General features: G+C 31.8%; 2 protein-coding genes across 2 annotated transcripts; one reads left to right on the top strand and one right to left on the bottom strand.

Moving 5' to 3' along the window:
* Positions 1–1,883: 1,883 nt before the first annotated feature.
* LOC111397165 (aspartic proteinase PCS1-like) lies at positions 1,884–4,191 on the bottom strand. The gene is made up of 2 exons (XM_023023926.1): positions 3,109–4,191; positions 1,884–2,393 (listed from the first exon to the last, which is right to left on the bottom strand). Exons 1-2 carry the CDS (start codon positions 4,123–4,125, stop codon positions 2,049–2,051), a joined length of 1,362 nt encoding a protein of 453 aa, XP_022879694.1. The 5' UTR covers positions 4,126–4,191; the 3' UTR covers positions 1,884–2,048.
* Positions 4,192–15,918: 11,727 nt separating this feature from the next.
* LOC111397166 (PHD finger protein MALE MEIOCYTE DEATH 1) lies at positions 15,919–18,574 on the top strand. Its single transcript, XM_023023927.1, has 3 exons — positions 15,919–16,334; positions 16,456–16,641; positions 16,869–18,574. Exons 1-3 carry the CDS (start codon positions 16,037–16,039, stop codon positions 18,410–18,412), a joined length of 2,028 nt encoding a protein of 675 aa, XP_022879695.1. The 5' UTR covers positions 15,919–16,036; the 3' UTR covers positions 18,413–18,574.
* The last annotated feature ends 428 nt before the right edge of the window (positions 18,575–19,002 follow it).

Raw genomic sequence — 19,002 nt, forward strand, 5'->3', positions numbered from 1 at the left:
TATTTATTTGAAATATTATTTATTTAATTATTTTATAAATACATAAATTACTAAATAAATAATTACGTTAAATTACGAAAAAAATTAAATTCATTAATAAATATAAAAAATACGGAACAATTAATAAAAATACTACAACAACGAAAATATGAAATCAAATTAGATTATCGTATGTATGTCGTTGTTTAATATATTTCGTATTAATTTTAATAAATAATCGTGTTTGTTGTATTTCAAATTGTTTTTCGTCTTTTAATTAATTTATTAATTATTATGTTTTACATTTAAAAATTATTTTAAATGTAAATAATAATAATAATAATAATAATAATAATAATAATAATTTATTGTATTAAAAAATATATAGTACAATTGACACAAATATCCGTAATCAATTTATTTGGAAAATGAAAATGAAGGATAAAAACGACTTGTACACTTTGCACTACTTTGTACCAAACTAATATGCACATCACAGTAGAAGTCTTTAATTTTTATACTCTGTGTTTTAACTTTACACTTAAATAATAATCATTGTGATCCTTGGTATTTTGTCAAGGGACACTTCACTATTTACGTTAAATCAACTATAGTGTGACGTGTAATTAAGAACGAATTTATTTATTTTGAGGGTATAGGAATGTATGAAAATATCAAACTTTGTGTCCGTGGAACCGAATATCCGGTTGGAGTCGTTTGATAGCATTGATAAAGACAAATATGATGTTGATTGGTGAAATGAACTTGAACATATTATAAAAGTTGAACCCCAATCTTGAAAGTCCCCACCGTTCTATTTCTAGAACTTTGTGAAGGAGGTAAATCGTGGGATGTATCCCAACAGGTCGAGAAACAAGAGCTGTTAGTACACTGCGCCTACAAGGAGTCCAATTCCACATCTCATGAATCGAATTTCCACACTGCAACTGCCAGCAAAACAACTCGAACCTATTATAACTGTCACCTTGATAGTAAAATTTGATAGAGACAAAATTGAAATTGGAATAACTAACCCCTTTTTTTAATTCAAAAATTTGGACCTCAAAGGATAAAATAAAATAAGCCCCGTTTGGTAAAAATTTTTCACCCCCAAAAATCAATGTTTTGATTGTTATTTCAATATTTCGGTTGTCATTTTTTATTTCTTCACTCGCAGGTGGGACCCACTTTTTTTCCATAGCAGTCAAAAAATTAATTCTCTTAATTACTATCGAACAGACCCTAAGAGCTTGTTCGGAAGCAATTTTTACCCCAAAAAATTGATTTTTTTTATCGTTATTTAACTATTCCAACCATAATTTTTTACTTATTCTTTTAAAGGTAGCCCTCACTTTTTTTCTAACAGTCAAAAATTCAATTCTCAAAATCCCTACCAAACATGGCCGATTAAGCACATATTCAAAATAATAATAATAATAATAATAATAATAAAATCCAACTTATTATAAATAGAATTAATATTTAGCCTTCGTTTGACAAATTTATAAATGATTTATGAAGATGAATATGTAGAGGAATAATAGTAGATCATACGAAATATGTGGATATTAATGAATATTACTTATAAATGTGTAATTTGAATTAATGTTTGATTTTAATTGAATTTAAAAACCATTTATATTTTTTTTATCCAAAAGGAGGCTTAGTTATAAATATAATATCCAGTTCAAACTATATATTTTAATTGTTGCCCCGTAATTAATATCTTATGGACACGGAATATGCTTCATAGGTTTTCAAACGTACAAAATATAATTACAATTTTTCTAAAATTTATTTTCAACTATATATTTTATGAGACTCACAACTTTTCAGCCATTTATTTCATTAATTTTTATCAAAGTCTTACAAAAGTCTAATTTTAATTTAAACCAAATGGTGGCTATATAACATATCGAATGCATGATTATAGATAAAGAAATAAATAGTATAATAGAGAAGTTTTGTGTATATCATTACTGGTGGCAAAATTTGTACGTATATAGTACCAATGTATGCACGTGTATACTTAGTATATGTAGTACATTTAAAAGTATTTGTCGCTTGTGTTATGGAGGTTTGCTACAATTTGCTGCACCGAATCCCACTTTTCGACCAACAAGATCAAATTCTACCCATCGACTTTGTTGATGAAAATTGCCAATAATGTTACTTGAAGTACCGAGCAACGATGATCGTCCGATCCCTACGCAATGGACCCCACCTCCAACGTCATCCAAAACCCTTTCCTTATTGATCAGAATATCAACACCATTTTCAAATTGAAAAACCATGTCACCTATCAACCGTCCAATATCAATAGAATTTCCATCAAAGCACATATCCAACGATCCTCCATGCACATACCCTGGCTTTAGCCTTCGGCCCGCCACACTCACAACTTTCTCTTTGACCTGTCAACGTAAGATCATATATTATTTAAATTTTTTTAAAATTATTTTTGTCTGCTGGGGTCCCTCACAAAAGTCTAGGGGTGGGACGGTGGAGACTCTTAAGGTTGGAGTTCAACCTTTATATATTATTTAAATTCAAAAAGAATATTTAACTAATAAAGGCTTGACTTGAGGTAATTTTCCTAAAAGAGTTGAACTTTTAAATGGAACCATAAGAATTAGTCCATGTTTGGGTTTGTTAAAAATTCGATTGATAAAAAATTGATAAATATATAATTGAAAAATTGATAAAAATTGTGAATTTCATGAAATGTTTAGTTAAAATCAATTGTTGATTTTGATTAAATTTTTATTGAAAATGTCATTTTGTTTGAAAATGTTTGACACTCGAGATGACCAATTCTCACAAAGTGTGTGAGTCTCATGTGAATTAAATAATGCTCAACCCCTGAAATGTTGTATTCGATGATCCCCTATGTCAACCATTATATTTCCCCGACTCGATCCAATTTTTATCAATCGTTTTAATTAAATAAACAAAAGCTTAATATAATACCAAGGCCCACAAATTTCAAATGAATGGTCGATTTTCAATATTGATGTTTCTAAATGAGCTAATATCTTGAAAATATGCCATGGTAAAATTCCACATCATATATATTAGAAAAAAATGTAAAAAATAAATATAAATAAATTAACATTAAACAGCTTTTACCTTAGAGTATGCCTCATCCACTAGAAATGTGTATTGGGTGCCGGAGTCAATCATCGTCTGGCCGGATCCGCCAGCATCCGGCCTGAATACCGATACCGGTATTCTTAGTTTCTTTCCGGCGATCATTATCCCCGTCATGGGAAGAGTGTAGGCCAGAGGATCAAAATTCGGCATGCTTTGAATTTGAGGAAAAGATAGAAGATTGACATACTTAAATGTGTGTGAATTCGGATTCTTTCCGAGGTAAAATGTTCCGATAGGCGTAACCCGCGGAGTACCTTGCCGAAGTGGCACGCAGTAGGAGAATTTTTTTATTTTAGCTTGGGAGGGAAATGACAGCCGCCCAAGATTCATTCCCAGAATACCCTGAGCCTCGCCGGAGCTGTTCGTGCAACCAAGAACCAGAGGACGGGTAGTTTGGGAAGGTGACAATCTTAATTTATCTATGACGAGATTGCCGTCAGCCAAAGTCCCATCTGCGTAGAAGTAAGAATAGTGGCATAAATTGTTCTCACAAGAAGTTGGGAGGGTAAAATCCGGATTTCGTGGCATGCAAACCCGGCTATTGCATGGGAGGTTAGAGAAAGTAGAAGAGAGAGAAGGATCAAACGACGTCGTTGGAGACTTTCTCGGTGACTTCTTTTGGCATTGTATCCATGAAAGTTGGCTGCCTGTGTCCAACACCATCGGTACAGTCTGTGGAGGGGTCCCTATTGGGATAGAAACAATCAGAGCCACTGAATACCTGAATGATGATTTGTAGTGGATTGACGGTGATGATGGGGCAGCACCCTTTGATCTTCGATGGCCATGTCCTTTTGGTGATGACACAAGAGAAGAAGGATGGGGGTCTCCTTGGGAAGAAGCAGAAGAACTGTTGAGAGAGAGAGGGACATAGGAGAGAGAAATCGAGCAGCTTTCACTCGTCGTGTTTCTTGTTTCTGTTTCCGTACAACTCAGATGAATAAAGTAAAAAAACACGAGACATATAAGAAAGAGGGAGTTGGAGGACGCCATGAAAGATTGTGCACACAATCGAGAGAGAGAGAGAGAGGCCCCCGGGGCTGGAGGAGGAATGGTGGTTAAGGGTGGTTGGTATTTTATAGCCAAAACAATGAGGGGTTTCTCAATTATGAGTAGTATTTTCTAAGTTACATTACATATAATTGGTTTCGACAGTTAAGGATACAATGACTAACACGTTGGGAAGTGACCTGTATTGGTACATCATGTTTGACTTACAAGCAAAGAACGTATAAATAAGCTAAATATGTAGGTAGAAACCATTATCAAAATAAATAATTTACATGATGCATTTATAACCATCAAACTTATAAGCTATAGTTTAAACTTTTAATTAGTTTGCTCCTGCCATTAAAGGTAACTTGATTCCATATTAGAATAAGATTTCTTTCCTCGTGGACACTCAATACATAATTTACCAAAGATTTTGCGCGACAAACCATCAGGAGATGATATAATAATATACTTAACTTTGGTGGATATAATGTGCTTCAATTAGCAAATGAAAGACTCCATTTTTATGCTATTCGAAAAGAATAATATTAATCTAGTACTACTGGTTTTACAATACCAATTTAAGTGACACTTAAAAAAATTGATATTAAATGATAGACACAAATCAAATAATTTTACTTTTAATTAAACTTATTACATTATGACACTTAAATTAGAATACTAATGTTGCTAGATAGTATTATTCTTTCGAAAAGTATGTGCACTAATAACACAATCAATTATTGTTAAAAAAATTACGTTAAAAAATGGGATAATTATAGCTGAGGCTCTAAACCTTTAAAATATTAGCCAACTTTTTCCAAACCTTTAATATGTTGCAATCGTCATCCCAAACCTTTCAAAATGTTGCGACGGAGGCCTTTTGAACAGTTTTCATCCAAATGTCTATTAGTTGACTAAAAAATTTGCTTTCTCTTATTTAATTTTTAACTTATCTTAATGTAGTAACTAGAAAGTTACTATTTTAGTGTTTCAAAAATATTAAACTCTTATTTAATTTTTAACTTATCTTAATGTAGTAACTAGAAAGTTACTATTTTAGTGTTTCAAAAATATTAAAAATATGGTTAAAGTCAAATTTCTTAGTCAACTAACAGACATTTGAATGAAAACAGTCCAAAAGGGCCTCCGCCGCTATGTTTCGAAAGATTTGGGGTGACGATTGTAATAAATTAAATGTTTGAGAAAATTTTGCTAATATTTTAAAAGTTTGGGGCCTCTACTGCAATTATCTCTTAAAAATTGAAAATGTATAGAGTTTGTTTTTTGCGAAAATTTGAGTTGATCTTCAAAGTGTTTTTTTTTTCTCCCAATCATTTAGTCATGAAAATTAATTAATATTGGTCCTTCAAGTATTTTTTGTCTTATTCAGTCACTAATGTTAATTAATGTTAAACCATTGAACTCTATTTTTGAATTAGGAAAGCCCACAAGGTTCGAATGATTGAGGCGTGAAGAAATCCATCAAGATACAAGCTTGAAGATTCATGATTTAATGAAGAATGATGAATCACAATCACAATCATAATAACAATCAAAGATTGAATATTGAAGTAGAAGACAACGTAATTCCACAACCTTTACATGCTCTGAAGAATTTTGTAACGTGTATTAGCCATCTATGATATCTGATTCGATTGAACCTAAAAAAAAATTAATTGAAATGATGCTAATGAACCATAACCAACATAGTCTTTCATTTTTATGTTAATTTTGTCCTTCCTAGCCTACTTACGGTTTTCATACAAAAAATTGTGAAATTTGATAAAAAGACAAATTCCCTCTCGAGCTCAAATAAACAGAAGGATAATTATATAAAGAAGAAGAAGAAGAAAAAAAAAAGTTGCTCATGGAAGTTCTAAAGAGTTTCTCTTGGTTTTGATATTCACTTGGTCCCTTCCATTACATAAATATGGAAGTCTAGTATTCATTTCGTCTTAGCTACTTGTATGCGGAGCTTGTTCAATTTTTTCAAAAATTTTAATGAAAATCACGAGATTTTAAATGGTCTTCATTATATTTCATAAATTTTATCGCTTTAAGAGGTTTAAAAACATTTCTCCTTTCAATTAGACGATAGTTTATTCATTTTTGCGTAAGTCATTCATTTTTACATGGAAATGTTCTCAAATGCTACCACAAATTGGCTATTTTTGCCTCACCAAGAGGTGCATCATTTGGTACATATAGTTGACCGACTTTATCTTTCGTAGCTATTCAAATCTTAACTCCGTACCTAGTAGGAAAACCAAATCATTCAAGAATTAAAGAAGCTTTTACCTCTTTTTAAGCGTCAAAACTTGTAATGTCAATGCATGTCAATTTGAATATTTATGTAGAGTCACATTTCTACTTTTTATTTTATTAATAATAAAAGCTCAAAAGTATGTCCTTAAACGTGTTGACACATTACCTTGTTACGAGCTTATAGTCTCATTTGGAATCAATATTGTGCGTTAAGGCCTAAGGGGCATTTCGAATGGGAAAATTTCAAAAGTCGAGGAATAAGTATGACAAATTCAATTTTCAGGTGCCAAATTTCAAAATGCAAAACTCAAGCATTAGCTAATTAATTAAAAATATTTATTAATTAAATTTAATAAGGTCACAAATATACAATTAATCTTCACATAGACATAATTATAGGTCAAAACATTTTCACTAGTTAAAAATTGGCAAATTAATTTGTCACAGATTATTTTTAGGGCACAAATAAAAATTTTTGTAAATCACAGATTATTTCGACGTCATTACAGTTTATTTTATTGGCCACAAATCAAAAAAATTGCAGGTCACGATTTATTATCGATTACAGGTTTTCAAATTTGTTGAAAAGTTATCAAATTTTAATGTCATAGATTAATACTTGGTCACATATAACCATATAATTGGTTCACCGCCACCAACATTACCACCATTTGTGATCGCCCTCTTCAACACCGCCACCACCACTGTCAACACCTCTAATTGCACCCACCAACAAAATAGTTGCCAAATCTACCATCGCCGCTAATACCTCTACCTATACAATCAACAAAAACCACCAAAAACCCCCCAATAACACCCCCAAACCATCGTCAAATTCAATAAAACCCACCCAACCCTCAGATCCATCACCACACAAACACCATCACTACCACCACACAAAACACCATCCAAACCCAACCCAACCGCTGGATCCACTCAAAATTCACTAAGATAGACACTCACAGAAACCAACCACTACACGACCACCATCATTGCGGCCACCTCCACAGTCAATTCACAGCCTCACCACCAACACGCATAACCACCACTCAAATTGCCACTACAACACTGCGTTCTTCGAACACGGCATGATTATGTGCAGTAGTCGCTGGCGATCTTCGTGTCACTATGGTGTCATGCTGCAATTACCACTGGCACGACACCTACAGAAACCACAAAAACTCATAAAAACATACACCTACGGAAATCAACCACTAACCACTACACCACCACCATTGTTGACGCAGCCACCTCCACAATCAAACCACAACCACACCACAAACACCGCAAAACCACTACTCAAATCACCACTACAACACTATGATCTTCGAACCCGGATGATTATGTTGTAGCAGCCGTCATCGATCTTCGTGTTGTTGTGGTGTCACAACACCGCTGTGCCAGAGATTCTCTTCCCGAGACGGTGCCGCAATTGTTGAAGAGGAGAGATTAGGGAGAAGAAAAGACGGGTATCGTTGTCGTCGTCATCGATTTCGCGTGCATAGTGTACCCAATTTGATTATGCTTGTTTAGAGAGAGAAGAGTGAGATGGGGATAGGGAAAAATTTAAGGTGCGGTTGGTTTGCTGTTTTCGAGTCATTTTACGTTTTTCGTTTTTGAAAACGCGTCTGTCGCTTTCGAAAACGCATTTTCGAAAACGAGTTAAAATTTATAATTGAAAACGCAAAATGACATTTTATCATTTTGAGCGTTTTCAGTTATAAATTATCAAAAAGCTCAAAACGCGAAAAACGAGCCGTTGTCGGGGAAAACTAAAAATTGTTTTGAAAATGAAAATGGAAATCAACCGCTACCTTATGTTTTGTAGTGGAGTAGGTGGGTAAATTCAATTAATATCTGATTTTTTTGTTAAAAAGATTTCACACCTAAATTTTGAATTAACATTTTAATACGTATTTTTATGTAATTTCCTCTTCCAATAAGGGTAGACAACTCATTTTATATATTTTTTTATTCATTTATTTGTACACGTGTCAATATACCCCCCACTTCAGCACATTCTCTGTTTCGAGCCGCCACTTCAACGGTTCAACCTTAATTTATTGATAATGGATAAACGGCTCAAAATTGGGGGCAATTTTTAAAATGGCTGGATAATTGACCCAATTTTCCACAATGACCTTTTCTATTAGAAATATTATTTTACCTTTACTATAATTATTTGCAAGATATATCTTATATCTTTAAAGATTTATTAATCAGGACATATATCTATATTCTTCAATATTTCAAACACCTTTAAATATTCTTTATATTTTAGTAGTTCTTCAAAGATCTTAGGCTGACCTTTTTTGGTTATATATCCTCGAACTAATCATTCTGAAATTTCTTCTTGTATATCTCTATATTTAGTTATAATATCCTCTATCTTTCTTATCTCTTTACTAGTTCCTACAGAATCAAATCCTATATTATTTTTACAATTATAATCTATATCTCTATATATTTCTTCAATTTTTTCTTTGCCAACAGGAAATATATTTTCAGACATTTCAGCTAATTTAAATAAAAATAAAATATCTTTTTCATCTAAAAATAATATAATATTATTATCATTATTAGAAATAGATGTGAATGCTTGTGAATTGTTCATCAGAATAATTAAAGCATAAGCATGTAAAAATAAGTAAATAACTTACAGTAATCAAATGGAAGTAAACATGCTTTCCCTCCAGTATGCTTTTATAGATGCTTTGCATGTACTTAATCAATTTTCTGAATCAAGTAAAGATTAAAATATTTTTTGAAATCATTTGGGTCCACAATTGCTTCCGCAAAAGGTTTTTCAATTAAGGCTGCATTTCTCACTCTAGAGAACTAGCCGTGTTTTCACAAACGCTATCTCACAGTATCCAGAGTCTCTATTTTCACCTCTATCCAAACTCTTTTCAGAATCAAGTTCTTACTTGGAACGAAATTTTAAAAGATAACTCACACACAAGGTGCTACAATTTTGTTAGAAATTTGCCATTTTCCCCTAAACCATTCTTCAAAGACGGGTACTTTGGCATGACTAACATTCATTCAAAATCAATGTTTTGAAATCTTTTAAAATCTCTATTTGTACTGTCGAGGAATCATGAGAAATTTAACGAAATCCTTTTATGAAAGCTTTGTTGAACATAACAAACTTTACTTTGATATTCATAAACTGAAATAGTACATACTTACAATCTATATTTACATACCTTTGGTACTCACCTTATGAAATTTAGAACTCCATAAGTGATTACCTTATTACACGCTTTACTATCTTCAAGCTATTTAATATTTTTCTGACTACAAGTGGTGTATATAGATTACAAAAGATATCTCTCTAAGATGTGTTGCCTCCGAGTGTTTAAGAGATAAGTTATTTCGAGATATCTTCCTTCTTTCTTCTTGCCTCCTTTTATAGAAGCTTTTGGGAATCTTATTTGACATGTGTTTTCCCCCTCCTTTGTTGGGTAGCTAGGCCATCTTATCTCCACTGAATTTTCCATTATTTTCTTGCTAAGTGGACCTCTCCTTTTGAAATTATATGCCTTATCTTTTGAGTTTGTCTGCTACTTGTGACAAATGGTGGGGAGTAGTCACAATTATGAAGACTTTTCTTTCACTATCTTCTATCTTTTAGTAGCCACAATTTTTCTTTAATAAATTTCTTTATTAAAGTAGTGATAAAGGGCTACTTTTGTCACCACCACTTTTCCATTTTCGAATCAAAGAATTCTACAGGGAATTCTTCACTATTAAGAGATGCTTGACTCATATCTTCAACAACACAGTATTCACAATGGTGATCACTGTAGTTCCATAGTAATTTACATAGTTCTTTAGCCATAACTTCTGATCCATGCACTTGGTTAGAAATAATTGCAGATAATAAATGATCGAGATAACAAATATCTTCTTTCTTAGTGGCCATCCTTGCATTGGAATAGATAATATAACAAAATTTCTCAAGATGTTCAATATGTTCATCAATATTATTTGAATGAATAAGTAAATCATCTACATATGCAATACAGAAATGAGTAATTGGTTTGATTACCTCATCCATTCTTCTTTGGAATATTTGTGGTGCATTTTTCAACCCAAATGACATTACATTCCATTCGTATTGTCATAAAGGATTGGGGGTACTAAATGCAGTTAGTGATTTATTTTCTTCTATAAGCATGATTTGCCAAAACCCTGATCTACTATCAAATTTTGAAAATATCTTTTTGTTCTGTACTTGTTTAATAAGGTGTCCTTATTTGGCAAGTAGTATTCATCAAATTTAGTAACTTCATTTAATTTTTTTTAATTTATCACCATTCTGGTTTTTCCTCTTTTTATCTCACTATGTTTTCTAACCATAAAAGCTGGACTGCTATGTGGACTTTTACTAGGCCTAATTAACTTGGCTTCTAGCAATTCTTTTATCTGGTCTTTAAATTCCTTTTGATCATTAACATTATATTTCATGGGTTTGACTCTAACAATAGTGTCTGGATTGGTTAATTCTATTTTTGCCTTTACTTAGTCGGTATTCTATTTTTCTAATGGATTTTCAGAATATGTTTCAGAAATTTCTTTTTTCAGTTTTTCAATCCTATTTTCTGTTGTCATTTTTAAGACTGTAACCGATTTAAATTTTTCTGTACTCCAACATCCACCACGCTGGGTTGAGGAACTCTAATGGTTTATATCTGTATATGCTATTGTAACAGTTTTATTTATTTTTTGTATAAATATTTTATGTGCACAAGGTGTTGTGAACATATACTTATCAATATTTTGTGTAAATGCACCAATTTTAATAGGAAATTTTGTCCTAATAAAATGTCACATCCAATTGTGGTTGACATGTATATTGTATCAACAAATACTTCTCTAAAGGAAATTAGAAAATGTACTTGCGTAGCATATTTGCTGTATATTACCTTATTTCCACCTGCTGTTGTAGCGGTGACTATCTTCTTTAAATTGTATATCCAATATTCAGATGGTAGTACATTTGGTAAGTATAAGCTTATTGTACTTCCTGTATCTAAGTAAACATGAAATTTAATTCTACAATAGCTTTTTATATTAAGTGTAATTTCAATACATGGACTTATGGGATTAGTACTTATTACTCTTTCCATGATAACAATGATTTCATATTTTCATTTATTCTTGATATGATGATTAGGTTATCATCAACTGTTATCTTTAAATATCTTTGGCAGATTTTATAAGGACTATATTTCTCAATAAAGTTCATTCCTAATAGAATAGGTGAACGATCTACTCCATATAATTCATCTTTATATAGAATTATTTCTTTAGTATATTCTTTCTGATCCTCTCCTATAAGTATAAGAGGGAACTTAACATATTTTCTTATTTCAAAATTATTTCCTAAATAATCCTTAAATATATATGGTTCTGGTATTTTAAAATCTATTAAATGACTAACAAATTTAGCATTTACATGAATTTTATCTGCTCCAGTATCTATGAGGACAAGAAGATTTTTCTTATATCCTTCTTGATTTACATATCTTGTTTTAATGTAATATTGCGAACTTGATGGTTCAGCAATACTTAAATTCTTAAATCTGCTTATCCTAGAATCTTGTCTAGAGGGAAATCTTGCAATAAGATTATTTCCTTCTAAGCTGACACTATTTCTCCTTATTAATTTTCCTTCGGAATTAATTTCTTTAACTTGTTTATGGAAATCAAGCATTATTTGTTCTGGTATAGTGACTTCATGTTTTTGGTATTTCCTAGGAGATATATATTGTGCTAATTCCTCAAAATCTTTATGTATGATAATGTTATCAGTTATCTTTCTTAGATTGTTATGATGACTAGTACCAAAAGCAAAAATTGATTTTATACTTATACTAATAGCCTTACTTCTTCGTAACAATTTTAAGTTTCCAATTCTATAGTATAGATTGAAACTTTGGTCAATATTTTCATCATTTAATGATATTGCATAATTTGGTTTTACTGTAAATATTATATTCTGATAGACTAAGTTTCCTACGACTGTTTTCAATAGAGCATCTATAAGATCTTGTAAGATTCTATTGTCCATACAGTATATTTCTATTGGTATGTTCATACCTTCTCTAAATAATCCTTTTACCATTATCTGGACTCCTTCTATTTTAATACATTTTAATTTGTTTCTTACATTTTCTGGGATTTTGGATAACTTTTATTTTACCCATTCTTTTGTAATTATAGGAATTCTTGCTTTTCCTATAGTATTTTTTATATTGATAGACATTTCTTTATAATTCATACTTACAATTGTTTTATTTACTCTTGGTAAAATTCCTAAGAATCCTTGATGTAATATATCTTTTTTTGTAGGTCTAATATCTTCTTAGTGATTTCTGTGTATTTTTTAATATTAAAGGTAATTTCTTGATTTATACCTTTTATAGAGTCTTCAACTTCTTCAATTGTTTCTATTTCTATTTCTGATTATTGTATCTCTTGATTCATATATACTATCTCCTCATAATCTTCTTCTGATGAGGATGTATTTAATTCATAAATGCTACTACATTCACTACTTAGATCTTCAAAATATTCAATTGGTTCTATGTCACTATCTTCTTGAAATTTTTCATAAATTCTAAGAGTTTTTATATTTTGTCTATTTTTCTTTTTAGGATATTGAGGGGGTAATGTGTCATTCTTCATTACAAATAAAATATCTACATTTTTTAATATTTCTTTGTTTAAATTTCTTATTCCAATTTCTTTTCTTGAAATATTTTTTGTGTAGTTTAAAATTTCTTTTCTTGATTTTTTTATAGTTTTTGAATTTTCTTTTATATTTCTTCTTATAGCATCCAAATTGTTCAACTTGACCAATATCTTTGTAACAACATAATGAATTTTTTCTTATTTTATATGCTTTTTTATTTTCTAAAGCTTCTCTACACCACATACCTATCATTCTTTTTGTAAATTCAATCCTACTTCCAAGACTATCTATTTTTATTCCTTCCTCTTCTCCTAGAGGTAATAATTTTTCATATTCTTTTAATAACTTAATTCCCCATGAGAATGGTAACTTCGTAAAATAAGATTTTAATATAGGTTTATTTTCTTGATAATCTCCTTGATTTAATATATAGTATATTTCTTCAAATTTACAAGTATATCTTTCTAATTCACACATATCACGTATCTTTAAATTTTCCATTGCTATCATACATTGATTATATTCATCTTGTTTTCTTTCTTCATCATTAGAAGTACACTTATCTCCTAAAAATTCTGTTCTTAAGATTTTTTCAAACTTTTTTAATATCTCCTATATATTTTGTTCATTTAAAGTATTCCTATTATCTAATACCTCAGTTCTACCTGCTCCATACTTTATTTTTCCTTTAATAGTTTCTGGTAAATTTTTCCACCATTCAAAAACAATTCCTCTGAATGTATGTTCAATAAATTCAAAAGCTGTATATGTTTCCCATTTATTAAATTGTATTGTTAAATGTGTGTTTTTCATCCATGTTTCAATAGCTTTATTTTTATCTACACAGTCTAGATCTAACCATACTCCTGTTGTGTGGATTTGTTTATTATAAGATTTCATTGAGTTTATTTCTTTTATGGACTGTTTTCTTACATTTCCAGTGTATCTTTTCTGTGTTTTTCTGTATTGGTAATACCATCCTTATCAGGTATTGGGGTACCATAAGGATAATTTTGTTTTTCATCATTACTGAATTCTACTTTTATATTATGACTTGAAGATGGATTAGTATTCATCTTTATATTTTTCTTTTTTTTCAGTTAATTCTTCTGACTGTTTTTTATATTTTTCATACTCTTCACCTGTAAATTCTAAAAATTTTTGTTCTATTTCTTCTACATCTGTAATCATATATTGTTTTTCTTCATGTTTTTTCCTTTTATTATTTTCCTTTTTTGTTATCCTAAAATCTTGAGATGGATTAATTATAATCCTATCTTTTCCTTTAAATTTTTTTTTATCTAAAAGAGCTTTTCTACTTGAAGATTATATTCTAGATTTTCTAATCTTTTGTGTATATCCTCAAAACTTTCATTCGTGGTGTTTTTAGGTAAATAGGGATAACTAGGTTTTTTATGTTTTTCAACATTTTTCAAAAATTTTTCAATTATATTTTTTTCATCTACTATATTCATCATAATTTTTGGTTCGTAACATGACTCTGATACCATTTCTTCGGAGTGTGCAGCAGAAGGGTTTAGATTTTTGAACCAATTAAAATCTTCATAAGTAGTTAAAATATCACAATATAATTTATAAAATTCACTATTTTTTATTAAAAAATTTTCTTCGATAATTATATTTAGTTCTCTAATTCTTCTTCTCAGGTTAAGAATTAGTTTATATATATCATTTTCTGTTTTGATTGTACTATAATCTATAGAAACATTTTTATTTTTTAATTTTGGATCTAAATATTCTGTGAAGAATCATTTCAAATCTTCTTCTAAATAATTTAATTCATTTTCTGTTGCGTTTTTTAGATTAATAAAATTTTGTATAATATTTGGGGTTAAATTTATAAAAGATTTTTGATCTATATTTCTTTGAGGATCTAATTGAAGGTTTTTATACATTGTAGTGGCTTTGGTTGCAATTTCATAATAAAGGGTACTTTTGGAAAAGTTATTGTTCAAAGTCTATTATTCAAATGTTTATATTTTTTGGTCTAATCTTACAAAACTCCCTTTTATTTAGGCTATCTAGAGGTATTTTCTCCTCAAAATTGTCTTCATATGTTTAGTACTTGTTTGGTAGAGATTTAGATAATTGATTTTTTAACTTTTAAAGATAAGGTAGATCTTACCCGTGAGAGAAGAATTAAAAAATAACGGTTGAAATAGTAAAATAACAGTAAAAAATTGACTTTAAGGTTGCGTTTGATTGCAAATATGAAATTTGTATGGAAAAAAATAAATTCTAGGTAATTCAATTGCCTGTAATTTATTTGTATGAAAATTATCAATTAAATATGTTTGATTGATTTAATTTTCAATTTAGAAAATATTATACTTGTCCATTTTTTATTGGTCGGTTAATGAGAGAGAGTGGATAAATAAGAGAGAGAAAAAAAGAGTGAATTCCGTGGAAAATAAAATCATACTATTTCTAAAGAAATTATTTTCCTTGATTTTGATGAAAATATGGTCACGTGACCAAAAGTGAGAAAATATTTTCCATGGAAAAAAATGACAATCAAACTGCACGAAATTAAAAATTTGGGTAAAAAAATACATCTTTCGTGAAAAATATAGGCAACCAAATGCACTCTAATTGAATTAATAGCTATACCAGACAAGTTCTAAAATTAACTACAACTGCCGGATCTCCCCTTTAATCCCCAGCTTTAAGAATCAAAACGAATAGATTCTTTCTAATCAAGGGTAATTTCATCCTTTCACATCACCTTATGCTCTAATCGTGTGCGTAAATCCAATTACGGTTGCTAACAGTGGATTTAAATCCTCTTTAACAAACTTCAAACCGTTAAACCTCTTTATGCCCAACTATAAACCCCTCGCCTCCCTCGCTTTCTCACTCTAAACGTAATAAAGATTTGGAGAAGTTGAATCTTTATCATCACTGTAAAAAGAATCGAAAATGGAGCCTCCAATTCTTGAAGCCAGCAACAAGGGGAAGAAGAAGCCACCAAATTTCTATGGCTTCCACACATTTGCTGAGCCCGGTTTTCCCATTTCACTCCGTGGGCCGTTTAGAGATAACATCCGTCAGTTTCTTCAAGAATGTGCAAAGCTGGAGGAATATAATGTGGAGGGAATGCCCGTATGGTGCACATTTCTGGTTCTTGAGAACAAGGGTCTTGTGCTTCCCCTTTACACCATTGAAGAGAATGTTAAAAAATCAGCTAAACCCTTCTGTGATCCATGCCGTTGCGCGGGTAAGAGAAAACCATTACGATTTTTTCGGTTGAATTTCGAATTGGGTTATGATTTTGAGCTGGAAATTGTAGTTTTTGATTAGTTATGGTGTTTTGAAATTTTTGAACTTTGCTGATGCAGGGTGGAGTAATCACTTAGTGTCTAAAAGGAAGTATCATGTGATAATACCTGTGGAGGATGACTGGAATAAACCGCTTAATGAAGGAGTTCTTGATTTGCAAAATCATATCTTACATGGGCTGATTCATTGCAACGGATTTGGGCATCTGCTAATTATCAATGGGATTGAGGGCGGATCGAAATTACGTTGATTCGACAATGATCGTAATTCTTGATGTATATGTATGCGAGACATTGATCTGATTTCCCAATCGAATTAGATCATCGGTAGAAGTATGATCATTTTATTAATATTATCGCTGTGATGAGTCATTGGTAGATTAGGAAATGTCCTGATTTAAAATTATTATTGAATAACATTTTGAGAAACATATTATCTGAATTTGTCGACAGAGCACATTAGTTTTTTGAAGAATATATTATCGATTTTTTCTCCGTTTTCTTTTGTAGACAAATCACAGTCGAAGACTTGTCCAAGAAACGCAAGATGGATCTTCGATTGCTATATGGAGTTGCTTATGGACACTCGTGGTTCGGGAGATGGGGATATCGATTCTTTCAGGGAAGTTTTGGGGTGAAGGAGCATAATTACACTAGAGCCATTGATATTCTCAGCTCTTTGGAGCTAGATCAGATTATAAATGACTGTTGTCAAAAAAATGGGTGTAGAGATGTTATTGGACAGATCATCCGCCATTACAGAGATATGAGTGAAACGAATTTGACTACAATTAGAGATCTCTTCAGATTTATGCTTACTCTCAAGTCGACAGATCCAGCAGGGAGAAATTCCACCACTATTGCCACATTTACAAATTCTACGGAAATTTTGCCTAAAATTGCTCTATGGGACCGACCTGTTGGAAAGGAACGATCCATGAAGTGCAGAAAGTTTGCCAATGTTGCAGCACATATGGACAGCCGGTGGCCTGTTAGGAGACTTCAACATGTGGCAAATGTCATTGTTGAAGCGCTGAAAGAAAAGAGAGCAACAAACGAGGTTGGTAGTAGTGGGATGACTAGACAGGAGGCACGAGATGCTGCTCGACTCCATATCGGTGACACGGGGTTGATAGATCATGTTCTAAAAGCAATGAACAATGTAATTGTTGGGAATTACATCGTTCGACGTGCAGTGAACCGGTTGACTAGAGTGTTGGAATATTCTATCCATGATCTCAAGGGTGGCACTCAGGATGATCCTGTAATGATTCCCAGGCCGATGATGTTTGGGAAAAGCGTTTACTTTGATGTCACCTACTTGTACCATAATGTACTCCAGTGCTGCTATTCAGAGTCGAATTATGTGAAACTGGCTGTTCAAACGATTTTAGACAGCAAACATTTTGTGAAGGATTGGCCATTCAGAGATGAGGCGGATGACTTACTGAGGTTCATATGTCAAGTAACACCAAACTCAATCGACCTGAAAACTGAACTTACTCGAGACTTCTCACCTTCAGAGTATATAGTGGTTCCTCTCCATGCCACAATGGGTGATCTGAAGTTATCTGTTCAAAATGCAATGAGGGACACTTACTGTGTTATGGAGCAGCTTCTGGTAACAGATGTTGTAGAGAAGGAGGGAGTGGATGATGAGGAAGTGCTTTTTGGACTGGTCGAGTCAGGTGCACAGCTTCGGGTTAGAGGTTCCGGATTGGACTGGGGAACAGATTTGAGGTTCGAAGGGGGAATTGACACTTGGACTGTTAAATGTAAGTGTGGGGCACTAGATGATGACGGGGAGAGGATGGTGTCATGTGACATATGCGAGATATGGCAACACACACGATGCAGTGGTATTGAAGATACTGAAGTTGTGCCACAATTGTTTGTATGCGAGGCTTGTTGCACGAGCCTCGCACCACCACGGGTGCAGCAAAGCTACGATTTTGAGCATTTCCCTGCTTCCATTTTGCCTCGGTTCTCCGAAGTCGACGTGGGAATACTGTACTGAGGATAGGGTTTCATGATGGTGAAATGTTTGTGGTGATAGTCATTAGGCCTCTGCTGAATTTGTAGGCATAGAATAGGAAAGTTAACTCATGTTGAGTTTACATTGACTGATATGGATGTATCAAACATTTGATAGAAAGATTCAATGCTTTCGGATTCACAATTGAGTTTGATCTAACAGTAGATAGGAACTGAACTGTCTCCCATGACGTTATAAATCCTACTACTCATAAGGCTTGGATTGGGTGTGTGAAGAAAAATATGTAGATATCGTTCTCTTGACACAAATGGATCTTTGAGAAATTTGCAGTGTTACGGTTTTTTTATTACTCTTTTAGATGAGAAATAAGCTTTTATTAAAAAAAAAAAAAAAAACTTTTATTGTTTTATTGTAGGTTCAATAACTCTATGAATAGAGAGATTTTAAACTAAGAAGCTTAGCCTAGATTGTAGTAATGGTTTAAAATATGAATCATACCTCCTAAAACGATCTACTAAATTCGTTGAGTTGCTCCAAATCATCAAAATGGCCAGTTATTAATAGAACTCTTTGTTCGCCCTTTGTAAACTATTATTTGGCCAATACTGTGA

The sequence above is a fragment of the Olea europaea genome, chromosome 7, assembly GCF_002742605.1.
Source record: "Olea europaea var. sylvestris chromosome 7, O_europaea_v1, whole genome shotgun sequence".
NCBI classification, from domain to species: Eukaryota; Viridiplantae; Streptophyta; class Magnoliopsida; order Lamiales; family Oleaceae; genus Olea; species Olea europaea.

What these genes read in the sequence shown, in the direction of transcription:
- LOC111397165 (XM_023023926.1), bottom strand. Translation starts at nt 4,125, where the DNA reads ATGGCGTCCTCCAACTCCCTCTTTCTTATATGTCTCGTGTTTTTTTAC. An exon ending in TGGATGAGGCATACTCTAAG is followed by an intron (nt 2,394 to 3,108) that starts GTAAAAGCTGTT and finishes TTACGTTGACAG; the next exon opens with GTCAAAGAGAAAGTTGTGAG.
- LOC111397166 (XM_023023927.1), top strand. Translation starts at nt 16,037, where the DNA reads ATGGAGCCTCCAATTCTTGAAGCCAGCAACAAGGGGAAGAAGAAGCCA. An exon ending in TGATCCATGCCGTTGCGCGG is followed by an intron (nt 16,335 to 16,455) that starts GTAAGAGAAAAC and finishes TTGCTGATGCAG; the next exon opens with GGTGGAGTAATCACTTAGTG. An exon ending in TGAGGGCGGATCGAAATTAC is followed by an intron (nt 16,642 to 16,868) that starts GTTGATTCGACA and finishes AGTTTTTTGAAG; the next exon opens with AATATATTATCGATTTTTTC.